At 34.6% G+C, this 26,891-nt stretch overlaps 2 protein-coding genes across 3 annotated transcripts; one reads left to right on the top strand and one right to left on the bottom strand.

Moving 5' to 3' along the window:
• Positions 1-205: 205 nt before the first annotated feature.
• On the bottom strand, positions 206-5,623 carry LOC126808664 (DNA repair protein XRCC2). Of its 2 annotated transcripts, none has more exons than XM_056099344.1 (2): positions 5,525-5,623; positions 206-1,120 (listed from the first exon to the last, which is right to left on the bottom strand). In XM_056099344.1, the coding sequence occupies exons 1-2, from the start codon at positions 5,543-5,545 to the stop codon at positions 257-259; spliced, it is 885 nt and encodes a 294-aa protein (XP_055955319.1). In that variant the 5' UTR covers positions 5,546-5,623; the 3' UTR covers positions 206-256. The 2 variants fall into 2 exon arrangements, with proteins under 2 accessions (XP_055955319.1, XP_050389544.2); XM_050533587.2 differs by lacking the exon at positions 5,525-5,623 and adding an exon at positions 3,364-3,558.
• LOC126808636 (E3 ubiquitin-protein ligase COP1) lies at positions 3,590-25,772 on the top strand. Its single transcript, XM_050533534.2, has 21 exons — positions 3,590-3,986; positions 7,057-7,116; positions 8,738-8,835; positions 10,529-10,593; positions 12,187-12,306; positions 12,768-12,836; positions 13,152-13,211; positions 13,805-13,846; positions 14,510-14,593; positions 15,403-15,517; positions 16,090-16,228; positions 17,194-17,337; positions 18,047-18,155; positions 18,647-18,728; positions 19,267-19,383; positions 19,831-19,948; positions 21,358-21,482; positions 22,562-22,650; positions 23,223-23,282; positions 24,237-24,281; positions 24,792-25,772. The coding sequence occupies exons 1-21, from the start codon at positions 3,883-3,885 to the stop codon at positions 24,807-24,809; spliced, it is 1,863 nt and encodes a 620-aa protein (XP_050389491.1). The 5' UTR covers positions 3,590-3,882; the 3' UTR covers positions 24,810-25,772.
• Positions 25,773-26,891: the final 1,119 nt, after the last annotated feature.

Below are 26,891 nucleotides of genomic sequence, written 5' to 3'. Positions count from 1 at the left end.
GTAAAAGGCTCCTTAAATCTCGAAAGAAACAATAGAACCTTTTCGACCCTACTCTTTGTCACTTCAAATCATGGGACACCTATCATGATTTGCTCAGATGTCATGCAGAAAATGCTGATGCTTCAGTTCTGAGTTCACAGACCATTTGGTTACCATTTCTATCCCATCCATTATCAAAAAACAAAAAAGATAACAAAGGAATAAATTTACTAAAAAATAACAAATTATTCTAATTAACAAATTTGAAAAATGTTAACTATGAGAATTGAACTCCATTATCTGAAATTGTAAAAGTCTTGGTAAGTTTTGATTGTTTGCAATGTAAACTGAGTTTTGATTGGTTCTGAGATACTTCCTTTATCATTATAAATCTTTTCTGTATAAAATTGTGCCATGTGTTGCCAAGGAATTCAGCATATTGATACATATCTTCGCTTTTACTGGACTTGTCACCCATGTCGAATGAGTTTTCTACCCTTGAGAGATCTTTAGTTTTCTTTTTAACAAGTGCTGCCTTGGTTATGAATAAAACTAGATTGTAATCAGTAACTAATTTGTTTAAAATATATTTGATCTGATTAACATAATAATCAAGCATATTGCTAGCCTTGTCTATCCAGTAAAATGTAGATATACTGTCCAACATGATCAGTCCAATTTCTGGACATTCACAGACTTGATTTTCCAGACTGTGTAAGGTACATATTAACTGATGACTAGATGAACATCGAACCAATTTAACATTCTGTAAACAATTTTTAACAAAGGAATCTATGTCTTCCTCAGTGGCTTTTTTAAAATCTTGTTTTTTATCTGTTGCCATGGTAACACCATTCACTATGACTCGAATACGGTTGTTTAAAATTTTGGCAAGTCTGAGTACGCTAAATTTATAATCTGTGTCAATGTAAATTATTTTGCCACCAAATCCTCCAATTTCAAAATGATTCCAATTTTGGGGTAAAATCACTTTCGTCACGAAATGAAGAAACAGCTCTGTCTTGCCAACACCCTCTTCCCCATAGAATTCAAACACATCACCACCCTTAGGTCCATCTTTATTGAAGAGGTCTTCCTCCAAACCTTGTAATGTTGGTCTGCCCCCAAGTCTTGCTAATAACTGAAAACAGAAAACAGTTTAGTAGTCTGGTGAAACATGCATGTCCAGCCTAGAAAACAAAATGGAGTTTAACATCCTACATTTCTGCATCAACTGGGGGGGTTGGATGGCCGAATGTTTAGCACGCGCGCGCTGTATCATACGGTCTGTCATTGAGTCAACTGGCGGGGTTTCGATTCCCCAGGTCCTCATGGGTTTTCTCCGGGTCCTCCGGTTTCCTCCCACTGTTAAAGACCCCTACGCGCAAGCGAATTATTGAAAAAAAAAATTAAAAACCATATGTTAGTCCCAAGGTAGCCTGGTTTGTGTTGAGTGGACGTTAAACCCCATTTCTCTCTCTCTCCCTTTCTGCATGAACTGGGTTAATGAAGACAGTCATACGCATGACATGAGTTGTTTTTTCCCGGCTTTCTGGTTTCTTCTCACTTCTTGAGAGGACCCCTATACGAAAGCAAATTATTGAGATACAATTGCACAATGTTAGTCCCAAAATGACCTATCGTGATTTTCCAGCATGGTTTCCCCTTGTCAGTGGTGCAGGACAGATTATCTGATAAGGACACAGAGAGAAATGTGGTTTAACGTCCACTCGACACAAACTAGGTTATTTCGGGACTAACATATGGTTCAATTTTATTTCCATAATTCGCATGCGCGTAGGGGTCTTTAGTAGTGGGAGGAAACCGGAGGACCTGGAGAAAACCCACGAGGTTGGACAGGCGACCCTACTCCTTGTCACGTACAACCGGGGAATCGAAACCACGCCAGTTGACTCAATGACAGTCCTTATGATACAGCGCATTCGCGCTAACCATTCGGCCATCCACCCCCCCTGATAAGGACAGCTGTCTATTCATTCGGAGGGGATGAAAAACTGAGGTCGCATTTACACATTGGCGTGCACCTAAAAGATCCCTTGGCAGTTGGAATTTGATATAAGAGTAAGCCTTAGCGTCGCTGTCTGGGCAAAATTTCCCTCATAGCACATTGTATGGCGTATGCCCGTCTTCATTAGCCCAGTCGGAGCAGAACAGTGGGATGTTAAACCCCATTTCATTTCTTTTTATAAAGTATATCAAGCCTATCACTCTGCCTAACCCGAGTATAAAATGCTCATGAACAAACACAATAATTCGTCGGTGAAGTGTCAAAGGGGTGTATCTCGGGAAATTAGTCAAATACACTTTTTTGCATTTTTAAACTCTCCCAATTAATATGCACATTTCTATCTAACCTGTGTATCTCTACGCCAATTAGAACTGTTCTGGGTATCATGTGTCCAAATGTTGTATCTTGATTTGTGGAAATTTTGAAATGCAAAAAGTTCTATTTCTTAATGTTTAGAAATTCTTAGATACACCCTTTTGACACTTCACTGACTAATTGGGTATTTAGCAATGATGTTAGTACATCTTTTCAATCCAACTGAATTATCTACCATTGTTATCTTGATTTCGTTTTCATAATAAAATTATACATAATCACTTGGAGTACATTTTAGCTTCTATCAAAGATACATTATGTAGGATTTAGATAAACAGCTGACCATTCTTGCTATAATAGTTCAAAAATAGATAATGTAAAATGAAAATGTCATTCAAATTACTTCATTCTGAGCCAAGTTATCACTGTTTGTAGTTTTGACAAGATGTGTGCATTGTGGTAACCAGGGCACTGGTATATTCGAGACTTAGCTTCGCTTTCCTATTTTTAAATTAAATTTTTAATTGGCGAACTGTTTTAATCTAGTTAAAATCTTGAGAGCTGATTATGGTCTTGTTTTCCTGATAACTGTCTAATTCTTAGCTTATATAACATTTCGGGCCTAAAGAAAGACCTGCAAGGCAGATTTAGCTCTTGCATAATATATGTTTAAGCTATGGAAAATTAGATATATTTTAATTATAGGTTGTTTTATTTTAATTCATTGGGATCCAAATTCTCCAGCCTCGTAGCCTATTGGAAGCAAGATAATTATAGGCTCACTGGCGTCACTGCTTATAAATGATAATAGAGCCTATTATTATATGAACCAAAAGAGCAGAGAACTAATGCCATAATTATACCCAGAATTTATCTATTCACCGATCCTGTTTAAAACTATTTATTGGTGTAAATGATAGCTGCAATTGGGTTAGTGGGTTAGTATGTTATTCTATAGCAGGTATGACGTTTATTTTGACTGATCATAGCAGAAAACGAATATAATAAAAACGAAAGTAGAGCAAAATCGGAAAATGCACCTGAGCGCCTGTTTCAGACTTCGACATCGTATCCCAGTAAATATTCTCAATCAATATGAACAGCTACGGATAGATTCATCGCATATTTCGTCAAAATATACCATACAATTTAGTTCATGGTGTCAAAAGGGCGTATTTAATAACAACTTGCACCTAACTGACATCACATTCCAGACAGTAATAGCACGTCTGCGCATGAATAGAAGAAGGTTGCGTCAATAGAACACTTCCGGTTACATTACGTTGTTTTCATCAAAGGATCCTTACGTATTGTTTTGTAGAATTTCTGCAAATAATGGAAGTTGCAGGGACCTGTTTGTCTGCTGAATTATAAACTGATCATTTGTCACCAAAGTGCAACACTGAGCAGAATAATTTATGTCCGTTATGGCTCAATAATTTGCATTATATTTGCACGTGCATGTTACACTGTGACTGAGTGACAGCCTCAGACAGGTAACTCACTAGGCCTACAGAGAACTGTGAATCCGCACACTGGACGTATTCCGAGTATTGACGATGGCAGGACGAGCACAGCAGCCTCGCCGGAGAAAGAGACCACATGCACCCGTTTATGGTGGAATTTGTGGGACCTATGAAGATAAAGACAACGACTATGTCTGGTAAATATTTGATTACGGTACAGTAATAATTGAATAAGTCAGCAAGTGCAGTCAAAGTCATAATGTTCAGTCAGTCATAATATTAATACATCAAATATTATCTGGATGCCAGCAGAATGATGCGGGTCAGTTCATCCCACGACGGTTTCACCTTCTTTTTTATCAGGCTGTTTCATCCCGCCTTGTTATTAAAAATAGTTATTTAACTGAGTTGTACTTAGTGTTAAATAAATAGATAGATCTCAATGACCATTGAGAATACCGCTCAGGTTATTCAATGGTTCAAGAGAATGTAACACTGTGCAAGTATTCCACTGCCTCCATGAGCGATAGCGAGTGGAATGCGGCAGGGATGCACTTGAGTGAACCATTGAATACCCCTATTCATCATTAAGTTCTGTTTTTATTCTATAACTACATGCAAATCTCAAAATACACTGTTCTATCCAGATTATCAAAAAAGAATCATCACCAATATAAATGTTAGAATTCATCATAGGTTCCGCTTTTTTTTCTTTCTTTTTTACAAAAATTGGGGTTGCCCAGTGGTGACGTCATTACAGTTTGGCGTAAAGTGAAGTCATTCTGGACAAAAGTAGTACCTGTCCAAGCCATTGAATACAACCATACATGTAGATTATTCAATGGCTGTATTCACTTATTGTTAAATAAATACATGTAATAGGAAACCAGATAAAGTAACAAATAAATTAATTACTTTGATCTAAAGCATTATCTAGCTGTAAATATGATCCGAAATTGAAAGATTATCATTCATCTTTTGGATTTACACCGTGAGTAGTCGTAACTTTCCATCAAGAACCAATTTTAATCCTTCTACTCATATTCTAATTCTGGTCTATGATTCTGTGAATAGAATGACTAAAATGACGTAACGGATTGTTTATTAACGAAAAGTTACGACTACCCACAGAGAACGGCAGAAATTATTAACGTTAAAATATACCTGTTGCAGGTAATATTGACATTTGGGTTCGTGTTATACTTATGGAAAGGATATGTTGACATAATTACTTGCATTATTAAAAAAAAATTTGAAGCTTAATTTCCGGTGACCTTTAAGGTATGGTATCACCAAAAAAGGTGCCTTCAGCATTCAATCATTATTGCATATTTAATAAATTTTACACTTCATGAACCATTGAAATGAAACTGAGTAATTGCTCTCAGGACTGAAATTAGATTTGGTAGAGCTTTTTATAGCTCTTCTTAGCCCTGTCCATTTGCTATCCTCATCTTCTCAATAACCCAGTCTGCAGGGTACATGTATCCGATTTCAACGAGATCTCGTGCGCGCAATGAAAATGCTTAATTTTCCAGCATGCAACATTAAACTTCAAGTGTGAAGGAAATAAATCCATATGTGATAAAATAGTCTATTTTTGCCTGGCATGTAATTTCAAAAAAGTTCCACTGAAATTCAAATTTGTAGCAACAACTGCACAGTACATAAACATGAGCCATACACGACAGCTCAATGGGGTCAATATTAACCCATTCACTGAGTCACTACTTACAGTTATGGTAGTTTTCTCCATTGAAAAAGGCTGAGTATTATCACTATAATTGTGGATCAACAATAGATTACTAAAGACATGACAATGTGTACAGATTAAAATGTGCCACCCGATTTCTGAAAAAAAATAAACTGAATAATCCCCACATCCAACGTGTGACGCATACTCTCTTTTGACACATATTTTGATAGCTTCAGATCGTCTAGTATTGTCACTGGTTATATTTGTTTCTTATTCTCTTCTTAGGACTCATGTTGTGTAATACGTGTATATATTTTTATCTTAACATTTGTCTACCAGGAATAACAATGCATCAATTCGTTTCCATAGTTGTATGTCAAGCACTGGATACATACTGTAGGTTATAAGCTTAGGTTACATTACAATACTTAAGATTAGCATGTCTTTTCTCTCCACCCCCGGGGGGTTGGATGGCCGAATGGTTAGCGCGGGTGCGCTGTATCATAAGGTCTGTCATTGAGTCAACTGCCATGGTTTCGATTCCCTGGTTTTACGTGACAAGGAGTAGGGTTGCCTGTCCAGCCTCGTGGGTTTTCTACTGGTCCTCCGGTTTCCTCCCACTGCTAAAGACCCCTACATGCAAGCAAATGATTGAAATAAAATTGAACCATGCCTTAGTCCCGAAATGACCTAGTTTGTGTCGAGTGGACGTTAAACCCCATTTTTCTCTCTCTCTCCCTAATATGCAGATTGAGTTTACTGACGGAATGCCTACATCATATGGCTCTCTCTCCTACAAATCAACAGGGTCTACTCAATCCAGCTTGTGTCTGTTGAACCTCGGCGGTCTCTCTCAAATTTAGTGGATGTCTGTCGATTGACCAGAGCTTCCATGGTTTTCTACCCTTGGGTTTTGGCTTTCAATTGTCTAATTGTTCAAATATGACGTAATTAATTATAATTATTAGTTACTTCAGCCAAATAATGCAATGGTAATTTCCTACCATAAGTAATCTGGTGATATTTTGTTTTCACACAGAACCAAGTACATGTATGTTTTGGGTTTATAAATCTTTTATGTGTCAACCAGATCTTGAGTGCATGATATATGACTTCTTTAATATGATGCTAAATTATTAAGTTGAAGAGCAAAAATTCTATTAATCTTTTTCTTCTCTGATTGGCATTTAGTAATTGAACATATTAACACAAGGTACAATTTTATGGATACACAATTAATCTTATTACAGCATGCACTGGACATACTCTGCAGACTGGTCAATAACCACACCTGATAAGAATTGACCACATTACACGTAGCCTAAAATTCAACAAACTTTGTCATAAAAACATAGTAGACTGCAGGGTTTTTAGTTAATCCCTTTTATCAAAGGTATGGGTTGATGAGATACAGCAGAAAACGTGGAACTCCCAAGAAAATTTCCTTAAAATAAACTCTCCTGTCTGCAAAACTACGTTATGGTGAGCGTATTAAGTACTGCTTTTATGACTGGAGCATTGATTTTTCATATAAATTATTGGTTAATAAGAGTTAATTTTTGTTCTTTCAGCCCAATTTGTTTTAATATAATTGATGAAGCTCACATGACTAAATGCGGACATTCATTTTGGTAAGTTTATTTTTAGTTGATATTTTCTCCAAAGAGTCAGGTCAGGAAACATTCATATTACCTGTTCATGTAAAATATGTCAGGCAGTAATGATATGAAACTTTGTGCAGGAAATGTATAATAGTAATATATTGATATTGCACAGGTGTGTTTAGCACAGGGCAATATCAATATATTACACCATGTCTTGCACAAGACCATTAAACAACTTAAGATATAGACACTATCCAGAATGTTCATTTCAATTTCATACGTCAAACGCGTCAATGTTGCAAATAACTAGTATAAATAATGTACGCTTGGCAAGTTGCCCGTACAACATCAAAGGATGACTTCCATCTGTATTTTAAATATCATTAAAAACTCCAAACAAAAAAAAGACATTTCAACCCTGGTTAAAATGACAGGTGTTAACTTTTTGTGACAATGCGAATGACATTGACAGGTGCTTTATTTTTTAGCCTTGCAATGATATATGTTTCCTGGAACAATATTTTCGACTTTGGTTGTAACATTTATTTTTCACTATTGACACAGGTAGAATATAAAAGTAATACGTTATTCGACACAAACACGTAGGTGTAGTATAGTGTAAAAATATTGATTGTTTGGGTATATTAGTCATAAATATGAATCTGATATGATGCTGATTATGACTCATCACTGACTTAATGTATAACATGACACTTATTTTTAGAAAAAATAGGACAATTGTATTACTGGAAATCAGTTTTAGTACCATTGTATTACATATACAACGGCACTAAAAATGATTTCCAATTTCTTCTTTTAGCAATCCTTAACACAAAGGGGTCACAGTGGCTAAGTGGGTAAGACGCTTGCTCACTAGCCTGGAGGTCAAGCGACGTCAATTAGGCAGCTTTGTCATTGAGTGACGCTGTGAGCTATAAATAGACCTACAAAGCTTATTGATCCTACAGAGAATGAAATGAAATGGGGTTTAACGTTCTACTGTTCTGCTCCTATACTGGGCTAATGAAGACGGGCATACGCCATACAGTGTGCTTTGAGGGAAATTTTGCCCGGGCAGCGGCACTATCGCCTACTCTTATATCGAATTCCAACTGCCAGGGGATCTTTTACGTGCATTCCAATATATACATGGGACCTCGGTTTTTCATGTTATCCGAAGGACTAGACAGCTGTCCTTGTCAGGCCCTCCGTCCTGCATAACTGACAAGGGGATGAACTTTGCCATGTGATCCCCGCCCTACAGAGAGTAACGCCTGGTTAAGCAATTTTGATTTTTTATTTCATATTTCATTTTCTATCTTAAAATGTTAGCGGGGTTGATTGGCCGAATGGTGTAACATGTGTGCTTTAGATCATAAGGTCCATCATTAGGTCAAGTGGCGTGATTTTTAGTAGGGTCGTCTGTCCAACCTCATGAATTTTCTCCACATTCACTGGTTTCTTCCCACCCCACAAGGAATCATATTATTGAAATAAAATTTAACCATATGTTAGTCCCGAAATGCGAAATGACCTTGATTTTGTCCAGTGAGCATTAAACCTCTGTAACCATGTTTCAGACCTTATTTATTGAGGTTTTAAAAGGAAATATTAAACAACACTGAATTGAATTTTTTGTTTTTTTCAGCCACAAATGTATAAAACTGAGTCTTGAAAGAAGCAACAGATGTCCAAAATGTAATTGTGCCATAGAGAACAATGGACAAATATTTCCAAATTTTACTTGTAAGTCAAATTATCTTTGCAATAATTTTGATACACCCACGATTCATTTGAGAGTATTATTATTGCCTGTCCTCAATTCTATTAAGTAGTCCTTATTGAAATTCGTGCAATGTTTTTTTTCTCTCCAGAGTTACTGCCCCTGTCATTGAAACCTGGTAAGCGCTAAACAGATCAGATTTTTTGACATATTTTGTTTCAAGGAATCCTACTGAAATTCAGGCCAGTGCTTTAAGTCATTGATACTGTCGTCAAAACTTTGTAAACACTCTTCCACCACTTGATATGATTGTTTGTCCTAGTCAAAGTAAAGACTTGCCCATCAATTTTATGAAGAGTTACTTCCCCTGATAATGAAAACTTTGCTGTCTGACTGTACATGTATGGCTATTAGTAAAGAGTAACTGATATCGATTAACAATGCAATAATCTCAATACATCACTTTTAAATTCACAAACTTCACCCATAGTAATGTATATATATATATTTGTTAACGACTACTGTATAATCACTAGCCAAGCTCTACTGACAGTGATGTATATGACTAGTAGTGATAATTTTTGTCTGCGATATCACCTCGGTGGAAGCGGACGTAAAATACAACTAACTAACAACATTAAATGTGGTGATTTTCACACCTTTGTGACTTAACACCTACTACTGGCCAGGATCTACTGACAGTGATGTATATTATTAGTAGTGGTAATTAACAGCAGTGATTTTCACACCTTTGTGACTTAACACCTACTACTGGCCAGGATCTACTGACTACTGACAGTGATGTATAATACTAGTGTTGGTTTTAACACCCTTGTGATTTAATTAATACTGTATTATTACTTATCACATAATAATAGGAGCTGTGGTGACTCATATTTTAAAAAGAGATCAGTGCTTTGCTTATTTTAAATTTACATATTTTAGGTTTTCCCCCAATTAGATAGACCTATTAGGATAGATCTATTAGTATGTTATTTACACTTGTACAAAATGTTTTGCTCTAATTAGGCTCGGATTTTGAATAATTGAGTGAATCTAGTGTTATTTTGGATTTGATAAAAACAAATTTAAAATTATTTTATTGCTGAATGTGATGATGCCTCTTATATCAGGGTTGATCATTGATGAGTAAAATGGATTGAATAGTAAGAAACATTAAATTTAATGTATTAATTAGACATTTATTAACAAAACAAGATCATAATCAACTCTCAATGGCATCGGATACTCAGGATTTTAACTAAATTAGAACGGTTTGCCATTTAAAAATTTAATTTAAAAATGGGGAAGCAGGGCTAAGTCTTGAATATACCAGTGCCCTGGTTACCACTGCACACACATCTTGTCAAAACTACAAACAGTGATAAATTGGCTCAAAGTGAAGTAATTTGAATGAAATTTTCATTTTATATTATCTATTTTTGAGCTATTATAGCAAGAATGGTCAGCTCTTTATCTAAATCTTACATAATGTATGTTTAATTAAACAAACTGGCATTATAGTTGGACCACTGTACTATGGTTGATGCTTCCCTCAATAATGTCTTCAAGACCCTTCCATACAGATCTTCATTTAGTGTAGGCCATCGAAAGTAAGAAAAAAACCAAAATGAAATATAGATCTGTATTGTTTTAAATATGTATATTTTGTTTGAATTGATTAATTAGAAATCAATATATTTATTTTGTTTTCAGTAAATGAATTAATATTGAAGTTTAAAGGGAAATTATCAGAGAAGAAAATCAAAACAGAACAAGGGGTAGGTTTGAATTAGATCGATATATAGATAATTATATTCAAAATACTGGGAGATATAGCCAAGCCTAGGCATAAGGCACCTGTCACAGAAAATGTGGGATCCTAATATCCAATATTTAAGACACAGTGAACGTTTTAAAATATGGTTCATGAGTTGTTTCGGGCGCAAAACCAATGAAAAAAGAAAAACATATCCTAAATTACAATGTGGCAATAATGATTGATTAGAAATTACAATTTAAAAAAAAAAAAAAGAAATATAAATAACTTCATATACACTTATATTACATTAATATGTGCTTTTAGACCCATTTATGATTCCAAAAAATAGAGCCATATGCCCTTTAATGATACAAATAAAAACACATAGAAAAGACATAGCAGCTACCATACAAGAGATTGTATACAAATAAAACACAAAAAAAAGCCAAGTCGTTGCTGGACGAAATGACATATACCAGAGAGAGATTGTGACTGAGATTCGTAGAATATAACAAGCCCAACATCTTCCTATTTGTAGAATATAACTAGTCTAATGTTTTCTCAGAACTATACCATAAATCAGCATTCTAACTGAAGAACCTTTATTCATATCACCATGGGGTAAAAACTGACACTATTCATATAATATAACTAGTCTTAACGTTTCCTCAGAACTATACCATAAATCAGCATTCTAACTGAAGAACCTTTATTCATATCACCATGGGGTAAAAACTGACACTATTCATATAATATAACTAGTCTTAACGTTTCCTCAGAACTATACCATAAATCAGCATTCTAACTGAAGAACCTTTATTCATATCACCATGGGGTAAAAACTGACACTATTCATATAATATAACTAGTCTTAACGTTTCCTCAGAACTATACCATAAATCAGCATTCTAACTGAAGAACCTTTCTTCATATCACCATGGGGTAAAAACTGACACTATTCATATAATATAACTAGTCTTAACGTTTCCTCAGAACTATACCATAAATCAGCATTCTAACTGAAGAACCTTTCTTCATATCACCATGGGGTAAAAACTGACACTATTCATATAATATAACTAGTCTTAACGTTTCCTCAGAACTATACCATAAATCAGCATTCTAACTGAAGAACCTTTATTCATATCACCATGGGGTAAAAACTGACACTATTCATATAATATAACTAGTCTTAACGTTTCCTCAGAACTATACCATAAATCAGCATTCTAACTGAAGAACCTTTCTTCATATCACCATGGGGTAAAAACTGACACTATTCATATAATATAACTAGTCTTAACGTTTCCTCAGAACTATACCATAAATCAGCATTCTAACTGAAGAACCTTTATTCATATCACCATGGGGTAAAAACTGACACTATTCATATAATATAACTAGTCTTAACGTTTCCTCAGAACTATACCATAAATCAGCATTCTAACTGAAGAACCTTTCTTCATGTCACCATGGGGTAAAAACTGACCCAAGTTTATAAAATTAGTTTGTGATTAACAGTGTGTTTTAATATGTTTATATTTTTTCTAAATGAGCAGTTTGTGAATCATATACGTACATGTATCCATGAAATGTAAATTTTATGTTGCAGACACCACCATCATCTAGTTTATTAGATATACAAGAATTAGTATCAGAAGATAATCTAGATCTATCAAACGTCAATAATCTATTAGAAATGTTACTACAGAAAAAACAACAATTAGAAGCAGTAAGTAATTGTATCATAAATATGACATTAACAGTTTCCTAATGGTGGAGGGGGTTGTATGGACGATTGGTTAGCACTTGAGTGCTGTATCATAAGGTCTGTCATTGAGTCAACTGCCGTGGTTTTGATTGCCCGGTTGTACGTGACAAGGAGTAGGATCGCCTGTCCAACCTCATGGGTTTTCTCTGGGTCCTGTTTCCTCCCACTGCTAAAGACCCCTACGCACAAGCGAATTATTGAAATAAAATTGAACCATATGTTAGTCCTGAAATGACCTAGTTTGTGTCGAGTGGAGTTAAACTCTCTCTCTCTCTCCCCCTCCCCCCCCCCCCAATGGTGGAATGTTTATTATATTAAAAGTAGAGGATCGAAGAAAGACTAGCTTTTTATCTTATTTCATCATGTAGAGGATAGAAGAAAGGTTTTAGCTTTTTATCTATTTTCGTCCATTATTTTTGTAGGATGGTAAATTAGCAGAAACATTTATATTGAAAGAATTTCTACAACAAGTTAAACAACGAAAACAAGAGGTAAATTTCTTAATGATATCTAATGTTTCAATAGTAAGACAATACCCCATGCACCTTTATGTTGACGTGGCAAGGAACAGCGTTGATTTGTGCAACCTATGTACACCTAGGCATGTACACGAAAACAACAGTAGAAATATTGCTTTAAGATCATTGGTATGTATATGAATTCAACATTTTATCTTGGGTATTTTCAAACATAAAAAAATCAGATTTTTTACTCAAACCTAGCAAAGAACTTAACCTGTTATTGAAAGAACTCTTCATAAAGGCCCAATATGACTGAAAGAATTCTTGTTTTATTTCTGTTTTCAGCAATTAGAACAACTAAATCGACAGATCAGTGTATTAGAAACAGATATACAAAAAGTTGACGTAAGTTTGCTGTGTTATATAATGATAGTGGGGGTTGGGTTGTCTAATGCTGCTGTCTCGATCATGATACGGTCTCCCATTGAATTAAGTGGCATGGTTTCCATCTCACACTTTTACGTGAAAGGAGTAGGTTTGCCTACTTAATCTGATGGTATTTCCTTCCTCTGCTAACCACCTCTACGAGCAAGCGAATTATTGAAATAAAATTGTACCATATGTTATTCCTGAAATGACCTTGTTTGAGTTGAGTGGACGCAGAAATCTGGTGTATATTGACTATATATTTCAATCTTTGAGTCGTGTTAAACCAATATGTCTAAAATAACTCGTATTAAAACAGATATGTGTCAACTATTATGATTTGCACCTCCCGATGCAATACAGTGTGGTGCGGAAAGGTGAATCATGATACGTCGATTCAAAAATATATCGACTGAACACTAGTTTCAAACCATACACCAATTCAATAATATATCGACTGAATACTAGTTTCAAACGATACATCAATTCAACAATAATATCGACTGAAGACTGGTTTCAAGCATAGATCAACTTATTTTATACTAACTTGAATTCTGTTTTGTTATTTGTAGGATTTGATACATGAATATAACAGTAAATACAATCACTGTCCAGTAAGTACGAAATATTCTCGTCTTGGATTAGATGAAAACATATTGACCAGGAACTGGGCCCCAAGACCTGCTCAACTGTTGTTCTTCTTTTTAAGAACGATGCTCTTTCAAAAAAAGCAGAGGGCCTGACAAGAACGGCTGTCTAGTCATTCGGATGGAACGAAAAACCAAGGACCTGTGTACACATTGGCACGCACGTAAAAGATGCCTCTCAGTTGGAATTCGATATAAGAGTAGGCCATAGCGACGCTGACGGGCAAAATTTCCCTTATCATAGCACACTGCATGACGTACATGTATGCCCATCTTCATTAGCCCAGTTGGAGTAGGATGTTAAACCCCATTTCATTTCATCTTTTTAAAAAGCCTGAGGCTCCACCAGTTCAAGTACAGTCGAAATTAAACTTGACATACTTGTTCCTTGGGCAATATTAAAACAATGAACCTACAACTATGATAGAAAAAGTCAATCTACTTTTAACTGAATTATTACTTACAGTTAATCAACTTGGCAACTAATCTTTAACGGTCATACCTTTGTGAGAATTGGCCATGTTGCAAATGCAGACTCACGCCGTCGACGATCCAAGTAATTATTCTTGGTTGGTATTAGAAAACTTGTGTTTACTCAGCATTATCTCTTACTTTGGTTATATTTTCTAGGATCATCTAGTACCAAGTGGTTTTGATGCAGCCAGGGCGTTTGCTGAAGCCACTAGTCAAGATGGTTTTAACGGAAGTAAAAATGTAAGTTTTTAAAGTAGCAATATTTTATAAAAACAAACAATTCCAGTGTTTGCTTGGAGTTAAAACATGCTAGTTTATGTTCATCTGGATTCTTACAGACTTCAATATTTTTCAAATACAATGTTGGAAAACTCATGTTCTTAAACTAGCAAAATTTCGTTTAACTTGTCTTTACTACACTAGGATCTGGAAGAGTTGTTATCATTGATGTGTTCTGGATGGTGTGAGGTATTAGCCAATGAAACGGTCTGTTACGGCGAGCTTTAGGCATGTTTTGCACGGAACTGTGGGTAATCGACTAGTAACATCAATGCTGATTGTTTAATCAAATGTCTGACATCATAGGTCAAAAGCCACTTGTATGACCTCTCATGCGACCATTCGCTACAACCGGTCAGATCTTCATGTAGTGTAGGCCATCGAAAGTATAAAAAAACGAAACGAAATATAGATCTGTATTATAATCAGATTGGGACTGCATCTAGATATTCACAAAATGAGGCTCATCAATACATTTCTTGAAGAATTATATACATACTGAGCTTGGTTTGTTTATAACAATTTGATAGTTGTGTGGATCGGACGAAAAACCGAGGTCCAATGTACACATTAGTAAGCACGTAAATGATCCCTCGGCAGTTGGAATTCAATATAAGAGTAGGCTGTACTGCCGCTTTCCGGGGAAAATTTTCCTCATAGCACACTGTATGCCCATCTTCATTAGCCCAGTCGGAGCAGAACAGTAGATTGTTAAATTTCATTTCAAATTGTTTCATTTCATTTTGTAACAATTTGATCTTTTTCTTCAGGTTGGTAAACCACTATTACAGAATTCAATGGCAGCTAGAAGAAAGAAAATTAGTCAACATTTTGAAGACTTAGAACAATGTTATTTTTCTGTACGGGTCAAAGGTGTAAATGGCGGTGAGTGAAATCCACCTTGGATCAGGGCTCTCATTTCAATTATATTTTTCAGTTTTGACTGAAGAATTAACCGGTCTGTCAATATAAATACCATAAAATTAGAATTTCAAAGAACTAAATCATAAGGATGCATTATGTAAGAGCTAAATCAGCATATTGCATGCCTCTTTTTTAGCTTCATATATTATGTAAACTATTATTTAGATCTTTATTTACATGACAAGCCTAGGAACAACTCATAGATTATAGGATGGCCAAGATCTAAATGAATTTGAACACTCGCAAGATTTAAAAATTTAAAGATGAAATGAACAATTGAGGATTATTCTCGATTGTCAAGTACCAATCTAAGCTACATCTTTAAACAGTCATAATTTCACCCAAAATAAAGTAATCTGAAGGAAATTTTCAATATATTAATTTTTCATTATCTATTTTTTAACATTTATAACAAGAATGGCCAGCCCTTTATCTAAATCTTACATAATGCATCATTAATCTTAAAACTTAAGAAATATAGTTAAGTTTATATTTCTGAGGTGTAAATAATTTATATATTTGTTTATTTTCAGTTGATAACGATTCTAAAGAAGGTTTAGAAGAATTTACAAATAGTTTATCCAAGTTTTCCCGCTTTACCTCATGTCGACCATTAGCTACTTTAAGCTATGCTGTAGATTTATTAAGTGGTGGATCAAGTATTGTTTCTAGGTCAGTTTCTTTGTAAACACTTCATGGTCTTTCATTTTATCCCCCCCCCCCTACACTGCTGTACTAAGCTATTATTTTTTTGTCTTAATTATAACTTTGCCTACAGTATTCTGGCCAATCAGGTAGTTCATTGTTGGCCATATGATATGCCGTTCATGACTGAGGGCTATGAAAACCCAATTTTCTACATGGCAATGATCAACCTCCGCCATGTTAATATAAAATTCAGTGGCCTGTACAGAATAATGCACACATATAGAAGCCACTTAATCTCATGATTGGTGTTATGAGTTGTATACATAATTGTCAACAGAAGATAATTTATGATGAATGTCTTATAGCAGAACAATAATTGTCAGGTGGGAATCTTATCAATGGCGAGAAGCGGTCTCCATTGTTAGTCGTCGCCTGTCCAACCTCGTGGGTCTTCTCCGATTCCTCCGGTTTCCTCCAACTGCTAAAGACCCCCTACGTGCAAGCCTGTTATTGAAATAAAATTCAAACATATGTTAGTCCCGAAATGACCTAGTTTGTGTCAAGTGGATGTTAAACCCCATTTCTCTCTCTTTCTCCATTGTTAGTCATTTTCTGCTGTGTTTAAGAATTTTCTAGAACAAAGCCATATACTAGCCAATCTGATAGTTCATTTTACTTTTTGTTGTTTTTTTCAGTATCAGATAGAGACTGTGATTATTTTATTTTCCATTGTTTTTCAGTATTGAGTTTGATAGAGACTGTGATTATTTTATTTTCCATTGTTTTTCAGTATTGAGTTTGATAGAGACTGTGATTATTTTATTTTCCGTTGTTTTTCAGTATTGAGTTTGATAGAGACTGAGATTATTTTATTTTTCGTTGTTTTTCAGTATTGAGTTTGATAGAGACTGAGATTATTTCATTTTTCGTTGTTTTTCAGTATTGAGTTTGATAGAGACTGTGATCATTTTTTTTTCGTTGTTTTTCAGTATTGAGTTTGATAGAGACTGTGATTATTTTGCTATAGCTGGTGTAACGAAGAAGATAAAGGTATACGAATATAATATGGTGATAAAAGATGCTGTAGATATACATTATCCTACATTAGAGATGGTCTGTAATTCTAAAATAAGGTATAGTCTATTATAGTAATTAGCCAGTATATGATAAAGTTGGTTAGCATCTTTAGACCAATTTTTAACATTATTTCAGTTTCTAAATCAGTTTTTAAGTGTTTTTCACAACGAACCCTATTAATATGGTTAGATCTATTTGATATGGCCAGCTTCAAGTTTGGTCAAAGGCCAAGAGATGTATACAGGGCTAGCACTAACCCCAACCCTAACCCTGGACCTAAAATACAATCTCACCAAGAATCACATGCCCTAACCACATCTCAGCAACCTTAATGGAAATTGAGCTGGACTTAACAAATAGATTTAGCCCTATTAATACAATGGTTTTTAGGTTACAATTATATTGTTTGAAGTATCTGACCATATGTTAGTCTCAAAATGACCAAAGTTGAGTAAGATGCTGGCTCACTAACCAGGAGGCCCCAGTTCCATTCTGGTGTCGGCCGAAAAAGTTCCTCAGGATTGGTGTCATCCTTCTAAGAACGTGGAGATGGGGCAAAAAAAAAAGGGTTGTGTGTACACGCTCGCTCGTGAGCAAATAAAAGAATTTTAAGGGTTGGCAGAGATGCCACTGTCTGAGAAAAATTTCCACACTGTATAGGGTATGCCAGTCGTGATTAGCCCCCCTTGTTGCAGGATATTAGGATGTTAATCCATTTCGTTTTATTTCATACTTGATGATTGTGATTTATTTATATTATTATAGTTGTGTTACGTGGAGTGCTTATCATAAAAACATGTTAGCTAGCTCGGATTATGAAGGAACTGTTACGTTGTGGGATGCTTCAACGGGTCAAAAATCAAAAACATTTCAGGTGGGTTGATTTTTTATTTATAGTTATTATTGTACATTTTTATAGTGCACAGTTAAGTACTCACCAGTGCTTTACAAAATATGGTACACAAAAAAAAAAATAGAAATAAGATGTGCATATGAACATTGAAATTAACTTATTATCTTATAAAATTCATTAGAGGGTTGGAGGGCCGAATGGTGAGCGAGTGGTTGTATGTGACAAGGAGTAGGGCCGCCTGTCCAACCTCATGGGTTTTCTCCGGGTCCTCCGGTTTCCTCCCACTGCTAAAGAATTATTGAAATAAAATTGAAACATATGTTAGTTCTGAAATGACCGAGTGGACCTTAAACCCCATCTCTCTCTCTCTCTCTCTCTCTCTCTCTCTCTCTCTCTCTCTCTCTCCCCCTCTCTCTACCTCTTTCTAAAATTCACTAATGCATACAAGAGCATTACTGATTGACAAGACATGATTTGAAAAATTTTGAAATGTTAATCTGTTTATTTTGTAGGAACATGAGAAGAGATGTTGGAGTGTAGATTTTAACAGAATGGATCCTAAACTCATAGCCTCAGGTTCTGATGATGCTAAAGGTTAGTTGATATTCATTTCTTTACCCCGTCTTTATTAGCCCAGTTTGGAGCAGAACAGTAGGAGTTAAACCCCATTTCATTTCATTTCTTTAGTGTCCCAGAAAAAAGATAATTTGGAAAAGGAAAAAAAATGTATAAATAATAATACTAAAATGTGGAATATTTTACTGTTTTCAGGAAACTCTGGTGTACAATTGTATGTTTTATTGAAACCCTAATTTTAATGTGAAATGTTTTAGTGAAATTCTGGTCTACAAATGTGAAATGTTTTATCATGTTTTAATGAAATTCTGGTCTACAAATGTGAAATGTTATATATTTTAGTGAAATTCTGGTCTACAAATGTAAAAATTCTTATTATATTTTAGTAAAATTCTGGTCTACAAATTTGAAATGTGATATTTTAGTGAAATTCTGGTCTACAAATGTGAAATGTTTTATCATATTTTAGTGAAGTTCTGGTCTACAAATGTGAAATGGTTGCTTTGTTTTAGTGATACTCTAGTCTAAAAATGTGACATATTTTATTTTGTTTTAGTGAAACTCTGGTCGACAAATGCTGATCATTCTATAGCAAGTCTAGAAGCTAAAGCAAATGTTTGTTGTGTTAAATTTAATCCTCAGAGTAGATATCATTTAGCGTATGGCTCAGCAGGTATGTAACTAGTTTTCATTCAGTATTATATTTTTTCTAATCTGCGGTGGCTCATTGAGTATGCCATTAGCTAACTCACAAGCCAGACAGAAGGTACCGGGTTTGATCCCAGCCAGGAGTATTTGGAAATGGTAAATATTATGTATTGTGTATTTCCAGTTCAATTACTAAATGCCGTTGTAATAAGTAATATGTAATATGTTGGGTTAAAAAGACAAGACTGAATTGTTTTTAATTTGTTATTTTATTTCTCCTGTTTATAAGAAGATTTGAAGATAAAAAAAGCAGTTTTGTGGGTGGATTGGGTCAGTCAGTTATGTAATTGTCACATATACTATGTACAAGGATTTTGCTATAAAAACAATAAATATGTTGGATAAAGTTTTTGTCCAAGCAAATGTTAAATAAAGTGATTTGATAATATTATGTCTTGTGTTTTATTTTTAGATCACTGTGTACATTACTATGATCTACGTAATACCAAACAAGCTGTAACTGTATTTAGAGGACATCGTAAAGCTGTATCATATGTTAAATTTCTAAACAGTACAGAAATAGTCTCAGCGTAAGTCACTTTCAAGAAATCTGGTCTGTAAATGTATCTTTTGAGATGAATATGGGATCCGTAGAGTATATTTGCTACCCCTTGGCATCAAGTGGGGTTGGATGGCCGAATGATTAGCGTGTGCGTGCTGTATCATAAGGTCAGCCATTGGGTCAACTGGTGTGGTTTTGATTCCCTGGTTGTACATGACAAGGAGTAGGGTCGCCTGTCCAACCTCGTGGGTTTTCACCGGGTCCTCCGGTTTCCTCCCACTGCTAAAGATCCCTACGCACAAGCGAAGCTAGCTTTTTATCTTATTTCATCATGTAGAAAGGCTTAGCTTTTTGTCTATTTTCGTCCATTATTTTATAAAGACCCCTACACGCAAGCGAATTACTGAAATAAAATTGAACCATATGTTGGTCTCGAAATGACCTAGTTTGTGTCCAGTGCACTTATTTTGTAAAGACCCCTACGTGCAAGCGAATTACTGAAATAAAATTGAACCATATGTTGTCCCGAAAAGACTTAGTTAGTGTCCAGTGGACTTTGTTTGTAAAGACCCCTCCGAGCAAGCGAATTACTGAAATAAAATTGAACCATATGTTAGTCCCGAAATGACCTAGTTTGCGTCCAGTGGACTTAAACCCTCTGTCTCTCTCTGTCTCTCTCTCTCTGGCTTGCTGTGTTGTGTGTACTGCTATCAGGTAAAAGTCATCATGCATTGACAACTAACATCGATACTCATATTCCTTGCCTCCAAACCTCTGATATAAATTAAGGACCTATCTTCATGATACTAGTGCCTACCTTTGTTATGTATTCGATAATATTTATCCCTTTTTGTAAAGAAAAATTAAGATTTTTTTTATTTTGTCAAAAACAGTGATTTTCAAGGGGATATAACTCTGAGTAATATAGGGCTACTTGGAACTGTTAAACTCCCACAGTATGTAATTCTTGAGTAGCATTTAGCGATTGAGCAAAATGAAAAATACAAAACAGGTTATATGGAAAACATTCACTGGTTGGTACACATATAGCACAGCGTTTCGACAAGTATTCTCTTAATCTTTGAGTGGCATTTAGCGATCGGGAAACACCTTTACAGAACACAGTTTTTATTGGAAATAATCACTAGTTTTATTCTAAAAGCATGACATTTTGACAAGTATCCTCTTATTGTTCCGAATATCCTCTTATCGTTCCACAGTATGGCAACAATGTTTGGATTACTCCACCCCAAATGACGAAAAGGGTTAACTTGACCTTTCTTGTGTTTGGATGACTGAGCCCCAAATGCAAAAGGGTTAACTTGAGTCTTTAAAGAAAAAGAAAAGTTTGGCGAATGTTATGTCCTGCTGTAGACAACAAGTTCAGTTTATTTCGAGAAAATCGATATTATATTTTATATTTCTATATATTGACAGGTCAACAGACAGTCAGTTAAAACTATGGGATCTAAATCGACCAAATTCTGTACGAACGTTTCAAGGTCATACTAATGAGAAGAATTTTGTGGGTTTATCAACAGATGGCGATTACGTGGCTTGTGGTAAGTTTTATTATTCCTAGAAACAAAAAAAAATATGCTAACCATTTGTAGTGGGAATACAAAAAAAATGAAATAGACATATACGGTTTAAAGATACATTGTCCCAAAAGTATTTATTGGGTGGTTATATCCAATACAAGTATGGCAAATTTGGTATATATGGAAAGTATAGACCTATAATCTTACTAGAAAAATAACAGATTACCTGAAAAACATCTATGGGGCAAGCACTGGGCAAAAATGTCAGGGTTTCCCTAACTGGCACCCGACTGTTGTCTGCCAGCTTATTGTGTGCTAGCTTGACTGAGGGAGCGGTTTTTATATCTTGATCAAAAGGTTAGACAGTTTTGGAAACATTTATGGGTGTCACCGTTCAAAAGACTCTGCAATTAAACAGTGGAAAAGGTAGAATTTACTTAGGCCTCAATATGTATAATAAATGGACAGTAAGTAATATAACAAAAAATACATTCTGAAAAATGGACCCTCCCTCAATGAATTGAGCTGACTGACATGGCGTCTAACAATAGTTTATTTATAGCTTTCGGTATCTCCTGATGAATACAAAGTCTTGAGAGGGATTTGAAGCAATTTTTTGATAGATGAATTATTTTGAATATGTTTTTAGTCCAAATATATCATCAAATCACACAGTTTGTATACGGGAAAGTATCGTTAAGGTTTATACTATTTATGTTTATATTTTATAGGTAGTGAGAATAATTCCCTGTATAATGTTTATATTTTATAGGTAGTGAGAATAATTCCCTGTATAATGTTTATATTTTATAGGTAGTGAGAATAATTCCCTGTATAATGTTTATATTTTATAGGTAGTGAGAATAATGCCCTGTATAATGTTTATATTTTATAGGTAGTGAGAATAATCACCTGTATAATGTTTATATTTTATAGGTAGTGAGAATAATTCCCTGTATAATGTTTATATTTTATAGGTAGTGAGAATAATCACCTGTATAATGTTTATATTTTATAGGTAGTAAGAATAATCACCTGTATAATGTTTATATTTTATAGGTAGTAAGAATAATCACCTGTATAATGTTTATATTTTATAGGTAGTGAGAATAATTCCCTATATATCTACTATAAGGGCTTAGCTAAACAACTGATGACATATAAGTTTGATACAGCTAGAAGTGTTCTCGTAAGTTAATTTATATAACATTTTAATTAATCTTATAGCACGACCATTAGCTTACAGAGCAAAGTACAATCTACTGATAATTAGTGTTATTATATAGCACAGCTATTATCTTCAGAGCAATGGATAGCATGTGCGCGCTGTATCATAAGGTTTGTCATTGGATCAACTGACGTGGTTTCGATTCCCCGGTTGTACGTGACAAGTAGTAGGGTTGCCTGTCCAACCTCGTGGGTTTTACGTCGGGTCCTCCGGTTTCCTCCCTCTGCTAAAGACCTCTATTCAAGACCTCTATTCGCAAGCGAATTATTGAAATATTATTAAACCATGTGTTGGTCTCGAAATGACCTAGTTTGTGTCGAGTGGATGTTAAACCCCATTTCTCTCTCTCTCTCTCTTTATTGAGGAAACGGCTAAACTGCGGTTTACATACATAATATATATCAGCTTACTCAAGGTTCCACAATAGCCGTATAACAGACAATTAATTTTACGATTCTAATTCTGTTGAATTCTCTCCTTTGAAAAGAAAATATTTTAATACAATTGTATATGAAATATTTATTGTTTTTCAGGAGAATAATCGTAAAGATGAGGATCAAAATGAATTTGTTAGTGCCGTTACCTGGAGACCGGTAAGTAAATCTATGTTTCGTGGTAAATTGTACAAAAAATTTGTTCTGGTTCTATTTTTCTGTGTAGGATGTGTTGAAGATTGGACAGATTGTGATTGGTCAACTCCAAATCAATCATTATCAAACATTTTATTGAGTGCCAAGTGAAATTCAAATGTGTTTTTTACCATTGTCCAAGACTCAGGACATGTCTTTAGATGCAACCAAATACATAGTAATCTAATTGGTAATAGATTACAGTTTCATTTCGTTACTTGTTAGTCACAATTCATTTATTGATACTTGATAATGAGGCATTGTATGTTCTGATACAGAGAAGGGGGTTGGATGGCCGAATGGTTAGCATGTGCGCGCTGTATCATAAGGTCTATCATTGAGTCGACTGGCGTGGTTTCGATTCCCCGGTTGTACGTAACAAGGAGTAGGGTCACCTGTCCAACCTGGTTGGATTTCTCCAGGTCCTCCGGTTTCCTCCCACTGCTAAAGACCCCTACATGCAACCGATTTATTGAAATAAAATTGAACCATATGTTAGTCCCAAAATGACCTAGTTTGTGTGTGTGTGTGTGTGTCTCTCTCTCTCTCTGTTATACAGAGAAGTAGTGTATCCATAAGTCATATGTTATCTGTTCTTTGTTTTATGGTGCTGCCTATTTCTAATGTTAATAATAATAATAATCCTTCTTGCATAGCGATTGGTACATTCAGTAAAACTGCTCAGTGACGCACAAATTAATGTTGAAAATCACTTAAAACACTCCTTAAAATTTAAAAGTAAAACTGAGTTTAAAAGGTTAATGATTAACAGTACTGTAAACATATTTAAATCACTGATTAAAAGCCATATTAAAATAGTGTGTTCTGAGATTCTTCTTAAAACATGAGACAGACCAACTTTGTTTAATGGAAAGGGGCAGTTGTTTGAAGATTTAATTGTTTTGATTTGTATTTCAGAGTTCAAATGTTGTTGTAGCTGCTAACAGTCAAGGCACAGTCAAAGTAAGTTTTATTGTTTATTTAAGATTCAAGATGTGTTAGTGTCATGTGGTGATTACAGATATCCTCAGGATAGATTTAATTTCAATAAATCCCTTGTTATTCCCCGAGGGGGTTGTGTAGTCGAGTGGTCCAACACATGCAATTCAGATCATAAGATCTGTCATTGAATCAAGTGGCATGGTTTCTTTCACAGCTTTTTGATGATGAGAAGTAGGGTCGGCTTCCCAACCCAACCTCATGGGATTTTCCGTGACCTCTAATTTCACCTCAATCAAATTATTGAAATAAAGATTGTACCATATGACCTAGTTTGTACTGAGTGGACATTAATCCCCCATTGTGGCTGGTTGGATGGCCGAATGGTTAGTGCGTGTGCATTGTCCAGTTTACTCCCACTGCTAAAGACCCCTATGCGCAAGCGAATTATTGAAATAAAATTGAACCATATGTTAGTCCTGTTTCAGATAAGTAAGAGAGGAGTATAATAGTTATTGTTTTATATATTTTCAGGTTTTAGAACTAGTATAGTATATTATATAGAGAGAGGATTATCAACCACCATGTCTTTCATTACACCCTATATAGAAACAACACACAGTGCCTCATCATATATCATGGTTTATATATACCATACATCATATTGATGTCATTCACACATCTGTAAATATTCAACATAAATACTTACTTAATTACAAAGGGTTCATTTGTTCTAACTTTATGTTGGATGGGCGGTGCCATACAGGCTGCATGTTGGTTGGACAGTACGATGCAGGCTTCACTTGTTCTAAGTTTACGTTGAAGAACAGTATTCAGGTACGGTTTGTTCTAAGTTTTTATTGGGCTGTATAAGTGACTAACACATTCTATAATTAAGGATAGTGCTTGAACACGAGCACCTAGAATTTTTGGACTAACATGAAACTTGCCGTGCTTGTTCCTTGGACAATTATGCGTCAATTGACAGGCTTCCAATTTACAAATGATGTCACAATTTCAAGCTGGCTCAGTGACTGGTCCATATAGAACACTCATACTAATTTTAAAATATAGAAACAGATGGACTATCTCCTTTAATAATGTCAGCCAACTCTGTCAAGGTATTATATGTAATGTACAGCCCTTTGATATGGAGATACAATTTCTGTAACTTTATTATAAAAGAGAGCAAAATGTTATGTGATATAAATATTTCATTTCAAATTTTACAATGGCAAATAATTGTTTGTTTATATGTATACTAATATAGGTTTCATTTTTATTTGTTTGTTTATAAAGTAGGAACTATTAAAATTTATACAAATAAACAGTCTTTGTAAATGGGGCTGGGGGTGGGGAGGATTTGCTGGATTTGGTGACCTTAGGAGAGATATATAATGTATTATATTTTAAGATCTTTACAATCCAGTATCCATATTATACAATTTTATTTAAATTATCATTTATTAAGATTTTGGAATTATTTCTGTTCCTTGTTTACTATTGATTGTTAGTGGGCCATTTAATGAAAGAGTAATAAGTTAAAATTTCACTCATTACAAATTAGATAATTTATTATTATTATAGAAATTTATTTAAATTTATTATTACGATTTGGGAATTATTTCTGTTCTTTGTTTACTAGCAATAATGTTTTGGTTATTTAAAGATACATTATGTAAGATTTAGATAAAGAGCTAGCCATTCTTGCTATAATAGTTTGAAAGTAGATGATGTAAAATGAATAATTTGAAAATTTCATTCAACTTACTCTATTGCAAGCGAAGATATTAGCCTTTGAAGGTTTGACAGATGTGTGCAATAATTTCAACCACCATACTGATTGATCGAAGCTAAGTCTCGGCCCTCCATATTTGATTAAATCAAAGTATCGCTGAACCGTTCTAATCTATTTAATATCGTAGAAATCTGATGCCATCGAGAGTTGATTAAGGCCTGGGTCAGTTAATTAATGTCTAATTAATACTTTAGAAAACATTTCAGGCATAAAGAAAGACCTGCAATAGACAGATTTAGCTCTTGCATAATGCATGTTTAATGAAAGATAATTTATAATTATTATAGAAATTTTTTAAAATTTATAATTACGATTTGGGATTTATTTCTGTCCTTTGTTTACTAGCAATTATGTTTGGGTTATTTAATGAAAGATGATTTATAATTAATATAGAAATTTATTTAAATTATTATTAATTAAGATTTGGGAAATATTTCTGTTCTTATTTATTAGTAATTATGTTTGGGTTATTTAATGAAAGATAATTAACCCTTTAGTGATATTTTCAGGGAACCTGGCCTGAGTTCACAAAGCATTCATTTTGCAGCACCTTTTCTCTGGAATTCTCTACCCTTAGACATCAAATAATCAAAAACTCTAAGACATTTCCAAGTCACGTTTGAAGACACATCTATTTTACGAAAATAAACACTAACATAATCCACATAAACTTAAAAGCTCATTAGAAAAATTATCGAAGTATTGTTTGCGCTATACAAATTCTGTGTTGATTGATTCTCAGACTTAAAGGGGCATTAATTAAGAGTAGATAAAGGGCTGACAGTTCTCGTTATAATAGTTAAAAAATGGATAATGAAAACCAAATATGCTGAAAA

Source organism: Patella vulgata, chromosome 1 (genome assembly GCF_932274485.2).
Source record: "Patella vulgata chromosome 1, xgPatVulg1.2, whole genome shotgun sequence".
Classification (NCBI taxonomy): domain Eukaryota; kingdom Metazoa; phylum Mollusca; class Gastropoda; family Patellidae; genus Patella; species Patella vulgata.
Note: the sequence above shows the minus strand (reverse complement) of the source record. Positions and strands in the feature narration are given on the sequence as shown.

What these genes read in the sequence shown, in the direction of transcription:
- LOC126808664 (XM_050533587.2), bottom strand. Translation starts at nt 3,390, where the DNA reads ATGTCGAAGTCTGAAACAGGCGCTCAG. An exon ending in AGTCTGAAACAGGCGCTCAG is followed by an intron (nt 1,121 to 3,363) that starts GTGCATTTTCCG and finishes TTCTGTTTTCAG; the next exon opens with TTATTAGCAAGACTTGGGGG.
- LOC126808636 (XM_050533534.2), top strand. Translation starts at nt 3,883, where the DNA reads ATGGCAGGACGAGCACAGCAGCCTCGCCGGAGAAAGAGACCACATGCA. An exon ending in TTAAACAACGAAAACAAGAG is followed by an intron (nt 12,837 to 13,151) that starts GTAAATTTCTTA and finishes TTCTGTTTTCAG; the next exon opens with CAATTAGAACAACTAAATCG. An exon ending in AGGTTCTGATGATGCTAAAG is followed by an intron (nt 18,729 to 19,266) that starts GTTAGTTGATAT and finishes ATTTTGTTTTAG; the next exon opens with TGAAACTCTGGTCGACAAAT.